Source organism: Micropterus salmoides, unplaced genomic scaffold (genome assembly GCF_014851395.1).
Source record: "Micropterus salmoides isolate LMB-PRFRI ecotype aquatic unplaced genomic scaffold, ASM1485139v1 Ms_hic_scaffold_13, whole genome shotgun sequence".
NCBI lineage: Eukaryota > Metazoa > Chordata > Actinopteri > Centrarchiformes > Centrarchidae > Micropterus > Micropterus salmoides.
The window spans coordinates 22,118,129-22,127,316 of record NW_024040374.1 but is presented as its reverse complement, the minus strand read 5'-3'; the positions used below and the strand labels follow the sequence as shown (position 1 = coordinate 22,127,316).

Here is a 9,188-nt window from a genome sequence, read left to right as displayed (position 1 = left end):
GATAAAACCTGAATCTGTAGTAGTCGTCACATAAAAGCCATTAAACTGAGGCTCACTTAGTGAAGTGGCTGAGTAGTATCCACAAGCAGGTGGTCCAAAACAGTGTCAGAAATCCTAGAGACAGACAAAACGGCCTCTCTCAGTCTCTGTACTTGTCAGTCTTAAACTTTCACTTTTTAATTGTGAGTCTCTGCATGCTCAACTGGGCAAGAAAGTACATGCAGTTCAGCTTTAAAAAAGTGAGTATAAAAATATGAAACACGCAAAATGATTAGTATAGTGGTGAAGCGTGAAATGAGTCTTGGAACAGAACACAGAGCATCAACTAACCCACCACCAACCTGTTGAGGTGAGGAAATAAAAACAAATGCTCTGTGCAGAGAAAGTGCCTGTCTGGATATGTGATATGTGATGTCTGGAAATGACCTCTTCATCATGTACTAACTAGAGCATTAGTTTCATAACAGTGAGAACACAAATACTCAAATGTGAATATTTGAGTTTAACAGAATTCTGAGAATAAACTATCAACAATTACACAAACAGTGCAGAGAAGAAGATTACATGAAGATGTGAACATACTGATCACATAATCTGCCAGTCTGCACAAGGCTGCTGAGACAGCAGAACCACAATCAAAAATACAATAATCAACCAAGATATCACAAGCTGCAAATTTACATTGCAGAAAGGATGTGGATATAGAGGGTCGGAGGTTAGAACATCATATAGACTGAAAAGGACTACCAGGAGGACAGGTTGAGGGTCCTGCCAACATAATACATGGCCTGCACAGATTTCTGCTTTATGTTCTGACATGTCTAGGACAAACAGATAAAATTGACAACTCTGATTATTAGTCTCGGGCCTATAAACGGGGCATTAACTCCACTATAATACTTTTATACGTTTTTTCAGAGCTTGTGGTTAGAATGATACATGGGGAAAAGCCCCGTGGAACTTAGTCCAGTATATGTCCTTGGTAAAGGACAACACAGATTATGCACTTGTCAGTGCAGATAACATAAACAGACAAAATGATGCAAAGATAACAACACAACTTGCAAACTTGCAATGCACAAAGGGATGTGGTTAGCATTCAAGATAAAATAGATATTAATGACATTTCACACATCAAGAAAGCAAACTGCTGTATAAAAGGGTCCACTTGACACCCCCAAGAACACAAGTTAGTTAACTTGCTGGCATCATGCATGGTCTGCACAAACTTCTGCTCTTTCATGTTCTGACATGTCTTGGACAAAACGGTAAGATTACTAAATCTTTTATTATCCTCCAACATTTTAATGTTGTGTGATTTTATCTTAATGATGTTTTTTAATCTTTGCAGCACTTGGGGGTAAAATCATACATGGGAAAAAAGCCCCAGAGAACTCTATGCTGTATATGGTCTCTCTGCAGAACATCCGTGGTCATGTCTGTGGGGGATTCCTCATCAGAGAAGACTTTGTAGTCTCTGCTGCACACTGTGACTGCTTGTGAGTTACTTTGCCTCTTCAGTCATTTTTTTAATTGAATGTAAATAGAAGTAAAATTAAAAAAAATTCAGGTTTTACAAACCCACTGTTTTCCAAAGAAATATATAAGTTGTAGCTTTGTTTTGTTGTTGGCACAACTTGAGGAAATCCACTAACAACTTCACAAATAACTTTTTCAGGAATCCCACACGTGTTGTTCTTGGCTCCCACAATCTCAAGGCTGGAAATACAGTGAGATCTATTGAAAAGAAGTACAAACCCACATCTTATGAGAATGTTGGAACAGGGAATGACATCATGCTCCTCAAAGTAAGTATATACATTTAGCGCAGTAGTCCCAGATGATATCTTGCATTTTACAGTCAAATTATTTAAATTGAATTACTATATATTTAAATGTAAAAAGTGGGGGTTAAACATCCAACAGTATAAAATAAAAATGTCCCTGAAATGCAATAATTTTATTTAAATCTCTGGCAAAAACACATCCCTATCAAAACTATTCAGGGCAGCTACCAATACATAAACTGTAACAGTGCTAACAGTAACCTTCATTTTCATGATTCATCAGCTCCAACCTATAACAATTGTGTAATTGAAGTCTGATGAAGAGTTCAGACAGTTTTTAATTGATGCTTTCTGACTTTGTGTGTCTCCAGCTGTCTAGTGCAGTTCAACTGAACGAGAGAGTACAGCTTATCCAACTTCCCAAGACTGAAATTAGCATAAAAGATGGAGAAAAGTGCAGTGTGTCTGGATGGGGAAAGACTGAAACTGGTGGTGCAGTTGTTGATGACCTGAGAGTGGTGGATGTGTCTGTCATCAACCCGCAAGTCTGTGAGAAGACATGGCAGAATCTTCCTGCCAATGTTCTCTGTGCAGGTGGATATGGCACAAACAAAGGATTCTGTCAGGTATGTTCTCTGCCCTTTAATAGAAAGTCTCAACTGTTTCTAGTCTAAACAACATTTGAACATTTTACATCATCTTGAATAAACACATTAAGATATTTCCTCCTCACAGGGTGATTCTGGTGGTCCTCTGGTGTGCAACGGGACAGCAGTTGGTATTGTGTCCTTCAACAATGATTCCAACTGCAACTATCCAGACGTACCCAACGTCTACACAGACATATCAAAATACCTGCCCTGGATCAACAAGATTCTGAAGGAAAATAATTGTTAAAAGTAACAATCTCACACAGAGATTTGCTTCAGCATACTTTGATCAGGAGGGACAGTTGTGTCTGTGTCACTTTGTCTCTTTAATGCAAAGGCAAAATAAAAAAATATTTTCACATCTAGTTTCCTGTTTCCTCTCTTAGATGACACAAATGGTGTTTACATCACTTTGAAAAAAATGCAAAGCTCCTTATTCCAGCAACATATCCAAAAAATGTCTTAGTGTAAGTTTGATGTAATATAGTAGAGCGACTATAACTGCTTTGTATTGGCAGATATTATTTAATGTGAATTTGGTCAGAGAAGCAGGTCGGTGAAGACACTCAGGTCAAGAGACTTTATTTATTAAATGTTCATATATTAAGCTAACATGAAAAGAAACAAAGTTATTGTAATTTTACAATTATAATCAGAACACCATCATTATAAAATGTACTATTTAGCTCTCCCTAGCATAAAGCTGGATGGGGTTCCACAAGAACTCATGCTGAACTTGTAAATGACCTGAAACAGGTGGATGTTCCTATCATTAAGCTGGAAGAGTGTCAGAAGTCATGGCATAATAGCCTTCCTGCCAGTATAGTACATGCAGGTGGATATGAAACAGGAAGGATTCTGCCTGTATGTTTTCTGCTCTTTGATAGAAAGATACACTGTTGTATCCTAGTGTGATCAGTACATCCTGGCTTTATCAGTTTTCACAAAGGCCAAACCAGGCTCAGTAGGAGCGTCTATGTTAAGCCAGGTGTAAGTAATTCAGATAAATGTGCATCAACAGCTTCCTTCAAGAGACCACACAGTTGATCACAGATTTATTGATGCTGAAATGGAAAAGATCTATGCAGCATACTTTCCACACAGTGAGTAACAGCGAATAAAAAGGTTTACAATGAAAAAATGCACATAATATTTAAAAAATGAAAGAAACACGGCCACAGAATAAAAACAGCGAGAAAACTCTTAACTGGAACTGTCATGGTTATACATTGACATAACGTTAACATGAATGGTGACCAGGGTTTGACATTAACTTTTTTGCTCACTAGCCAATGTGGCTAGTGGTTTTCCAAAGTTGCTAGCCACGCAGTATTTTCACATGCCACATTTGTGTTGTTGGAAAATTACATTTATATGATTAAAGTTGACAATGGCATGCTTAAATTGGCATGCTAAAATGTACTATTATCAATAGCTCTGATAAGGCTGTGTGTAAAGTAAAATACTGTAATACAGAGTAGAAAAATGTTCCGCATTAGAAACAAAGAGCAAAGACTAAATTATTTTCTCTTTCACATACTTGTGTGAGCATTCTAGGACCATATTAAAATGAAAATGTAAACAGCATTTGACATTACATTTATTTCAAGACTTAGTCTCCTCTATAGTGGACTTTATTCAAATGTAATGAGTGAAACAGCGCCCCCAATCTATTGCATTTACATGTCCATGTGTTCATGGTCTTTTTAGGTCAAAATTAAAATTAAAATGCCATTTCCTAACTATGTGAAAATGAAAATGAGAACAGCATTTGACATTACATTTCCAAAGACTTAACCTGCTCTATAGTGGACTTTATTCAAATGCAATGAGTGAAACAGTGCCCCCAGTCTATTGCATTTACATATCCACGTGCTCATGCTCTTTTTAGGTCAAAATTAAAATGTTGTCTCCTGCCAGGCTGACAGAAGACAACAGAGGACTCCTCACTCCTCCTCAAGTACAGGTTTATACTTAGCTGTTGAACTCATGTTAATACTTCTATTAACAGTGGGATTTTTTTGTTTCTTCGTGTATTTTTGTTTAACATAAAGTAGACGTTTTTCCCACTAGAGGGAGTATACTGTTTAGTGAGTCATTTTAGGAACAGTCGCAACACTGTAACGTTATGCCGCATTCAGACCAACCGCGAATTTTCGCCTCGCGACGCTTTCCTCGCGTGAGTACATTCGCTGCAAGTGAATTCACACACAACGCGAGAAGGCGATTTTAACGCGATAACATGAATAAACACAACGCCTTTACTACAACTGTATGAACCCAAAGTAAACATTTTGCTGTGATTAAATAGCAATAAACTGATTGAACTGATGCCGATTTGTTAAACTTAGGAATTCATGCTTTGTCAGGTCTGTCAGCAAGACAGCAGAACAACAGCTTCTAAAATGTTTCTGAATGGAGTTTGGATCGATCAGGACTATGCTATGCTAACTTGGTCACAGTAAAGTACAATGATAGCTGGAATAAAGTTACAGACATGTTTTCTGTGTCCATTTTTCAGAGAAATTTGGATATTTATACAAGTAAATTTTTCAGATGCAGCTTCAGTTTGAGATCATTTGATATAGTTTATATTGTGATCTGTCAACATATAATAAAATTTGTGAAATAAGAAAATGTCTTGTCTTGCTTACAGACTCATTAACTACTATAACTAAAAGTTTTTCATAAATCCTTTGTGATTAACATGATATCTAGTAAAATAAAAAAAAAAACAATAAAAAACAATAAAACACTTTATTCATGGCCAACGGCGTTGCCAGGTCATGTTTTGACTGTAGGCCCGAATGTAACTCAACAACAGTTAATTTGTTAATTTGCAATAATCTTCATGACAAAGCCTGTCTCGCAGGTCTTCAAAGAGCGGAGACTACTCGCAATAACTGATACATTTTGTTTGAAGTTCAGGTAATGTGACCCCCCCACCACCGTTACAGACTGCCTGCATTTAGAGAGAGCATGAGCGCATTGCTCACAGCTTCAGGGCTTCTCCGCGACTTCTGAATTGCAAAATGTTGTCGGTCAGTGAGAGAATATCATGACACCTGACGCTCTTTGTCCTGTTGTCTCTGTCCCCCTCACTGTGAGACACTAATGTTTTACTGTCTCCAGGATGCTTTATTCCCTCTAAAGCGGCTGTGAGCTGCACTTTATCAGAAGTGCAGAAGTGAACATCTGTGTGGAATTGTGGTGATATTGCTGTCTGATCACAAGTGTTTTCAGTTTCGGTTTTCTTCCTCTGATGAAGATCAGTGCGCTCATCTCAGGCTACAGCCCAGACGGGCGCTCTGTGTCTGTCAGACAGTGGTGTCCTGGTACTCTGGCATAGGCTACCGGCCGACGAACCTTTAGGGCTGTTTGGTACTGGAGCTGCAGTAGCTTCAACATCAGCTGCATAGCCTACCCTGTATAGAGCAGGCAGAAGTAAAGGAAAGCCATGGCCACTGAAAAATAGCTTGCACCAAGAAATGTTAATTAACAAATAAAATGCTATGAGAAAGGTTGATTTGCACAATAAGAAAACCTGCAATGCAAAATAAATATATTGATTATAAATATATTTTTAAAAAGTAACTTAAGGTAAAAAAATAAGTATAAGCTACTGCATTACATTCTATTATATTTTTATATATATGTACCACCGTGCTGCTCCCAACATTACTCACTAGCAGGTGTACTTCCTCTTGTGGTCAAAGTTGGAACAAACACCCACTTCTCAACAATGCCCTGCCTGAGTACCCGGAGCACAATTCATAACCAAACAATGCCACAAAGCAAAAGTACTACAGAACAATACATGGAAAACAATAAAATAAACCCCACTGCTACACCCAAAACAATATCTCGGGGGGGGGGGGGGGGGGTACCTCTTTTATGGACTTGAAGCCATTATCCTCACACTACTTCAGGCATGCCTGCATGTATGTAGACTTATCTGGGATTAAATTAAATGAGAAAAGTTGATCTACAGGAGAAACATATCAGACATCAATACAGAATGCCTGACAGCCTTACTGCATTATATTACACTAAATTATTTTATTTTGAATTGTCATCTCAGACATTTCGTCAATAAATTGGTACAAAAAAAAATCACCAGAATGCAGGAAATTAAGTGTTTGAAGCCCAGATTTTTCAGGGGGAGGACCCCCAGACCCCCCTAGTAAATATTACCAGTGTTAATTATTATCAGAAAATGAGACAGATGTTAGAGTTACTGTGTAGAGGTCATTTACTGTTGCTTTACAGACGTAGTATGGGTAGGCGGCAACGGGGGGTGAAAACAGGTGAAAACATGAAAGATTTCTGGGCTGGGCTAAGCCCCCAATGTTTCAAGAGCCTGGAAACGCCCCTGTTCATGGCCAATGAAATGGAAATTTAAATTGGGTATTTCTAATGCACGAAGTAGCAAAGCCATAATATTTATACAGAAACTGTCCAGATCATGTCCCATCTGGGTCACAGTGGTCATCATGACGCATCTTCCTGGGGATGCTTAGATTTTCCTGATGCTGCTGGCCGCTGGGTTGTCTTCAGGCCTTTGCTTGACTGAAGCATGAGAGACTCCGGACCCAGAGTCCAGCAGGTGAGTCTGGTAGGTCCGGGAACACCTCAAACATGAGTTTCTTCAGGTCACTCAGATGATCTGTACAACACGAAAGAGTCACTGTTACTTTCAAACCAAACTCATGAGTGGAAGAGGCCCAGTCCATCCTGGGTGACAGCCAGTGCACTGCAGCAGCACCAACCAGAGTGCCAGCGTTTGTATTTAAACTCAGACTTAGTATTTCTTGTTTGCTTGCTGGAATTCAGAAGAGGAGGTTTTAGTTAAGAAATGGACTCTTGTGGATATTTGAGATAATGACTTCATTATTGGTGGTTGAACTGTGGGTTTTGTAATTAGCACTGACTGTGTAATACACTGTAATGAACTTTGTGTTTCATATGTATCAGTAGGTACCTGATGATTTATTATTTCACTCCATGACTTGAATCTTAAATTAACTTTCAGAGAAATTATGTGATACTTCTCCACTACTCACCCACAACCCATTTTACTGTCCCTTTCTAATCTGCATCCAACATTGCTGACAGATAAAGTAAAACTAATATATTCAGCTATTCATCTATTCATCCATAACAATTATTTTTAGAATAGATTAAACAAAAAAAAAAACACTGTTAATAGCAGTATTAACATGAGTTCAACAGCTAAGTATAGACCTGTACTTGAGGAGGAGTGAGGAGTCCTCTGTTTGGCCTGGCAGGAAACACTTACAGTTTAGTAAAGTCCACTATAGAGCAGACTAAGTCTTTGAAAATGTAATGTCAAATGCTGTTCTCATTTTCATTTTAATATGGTCCTAGAATGCTCACATAAGTATGTATATATATATGAAAATGAAAATGATTGCATTTTCATTTAAATTTTTACCTAAATAACACATACATGTGGAAAAGTATTATGTTATTGTAGGATTACATTTTCATTTTCAAGTTTGCATGATCCACTGGCTTCCAGAATCAGATTCAAGTCACTAATGCTTGCATACAGAGTGACTACTGGGTCTGCACCCATCTACCTAAACTCCATAAAACAAACTTACGTTCCTTCTCGGCCACTACGTTCCTCTAACGAACGCCGCCTGGCTCTGCCATCCCTTCACACAAAGCAATCCCTGTACCGGCTGTTCTCATCTGTGACACCATGATGGAACGAGCTACCACACGCCATCAGAGCAGGGGTGTCCCTCTCTAACTTCAAGAAGCTCTTGAAAACTCATCTCTTCTGAGAACACTTCATCTTATAACACATCTAACCTCTAACATGAACTTCCTGTATTTGATGCTCTGTTGATCCTTGTATGCTGTTCCTCAAATGTACGTCGCTTTCGATAAAAGTGGCTGCCAAATGAGTAAATGTAAATGTAAAATTGGTTGGCCGTTTGGTGGGCGTCTCAGGTGTTATCCAATCAGCTGTGAAAAGTTTGTAAACACAACGGTATTAAAGGGGCTGATGAAAACAGACCCCTTTTTTCAGAAAAAACGCCTAAAATAACATACCCAAAATGAATCAGGAATAACTCCTCAACCATTTGGCCTAAATGCATAATTCTGGTCTCCTTTGAAAAGTCAGAAGATAAGGAATATGAATCCTTTGTGTATTAATATATTTATTTTACTTTTACAGACTACATGGAGATGCAATAAAGAAAAAATCTGAAACTTTTAGCCTCGCCTGGTAAAAAAAAGCTATATTTTGATGCAATAAACCATCAAAACCATCCTGAGTTAGCTTTTAATGGAACTGAATATCTTCTAATACACCTAGAATGCTGTAAAACTGATGAAAATAAACTAAATTCAGTTATCATACAATATTTTCAAATATACCAGGCGAATTTCCATATTTTGGCAATATTTATTGTTAAAATGCTGACTTTTATTGATAGAAATATTGATAAAAACAGGAGTATTCATCTACATTCCAGTCACCAAAAGCACTCCCATGCTTTACAGGCCTGTAGATTTAGAACAGAACATCCCACAGTGATGGGGTATCAATCGATCCGGCTTGAGCAGACCTTTCATTTGATACCCTGCATGTCAATATATCTCCAACAGATCGGCCACAAAAGGGCAAAAAACACTGTATGTTCTCAAGCGGCATGTTTCCTCTCTGCAGAAAAGACGACAGCAGGCAGGCAGCTTGCAGGTATTGCACAAGATG

The 9,188-nt window shown here is 38.2% G+C and overlaps 1 protein-coding gene across 1 annotated transcript; it reads left to right on the top strand.

Moving 5' to 3' along the window:
• The first annotated feature begins 1,128 nt into the window (after positions 1-1,128).
• On the top strand, positions 1,129-2,798 carry LOC119900904 (duodenase-1-like). Its single transcript, XM_038716223.1, has 5 exons — positions 1,129-1,268; positions 1,352-1,499; positions 1,679-1,808; positions 2,159-2,413; positions 2,523-2,798. The coding sequence occupies exons 1-5, from the start codon at positions 1,211-1,213 to the stop codon at positions 2,682-2,684; spliced, it is 753 nt and encodes a 250-aa protein (XP_038572151.1). The 5' UTR covers positions 1,129-1,210; the 3' UTR covers positions 2,685-2,798.
• The last annotated feature ends 6,390 nt before the right edge of the window (positions 2,799-9,188 follow it).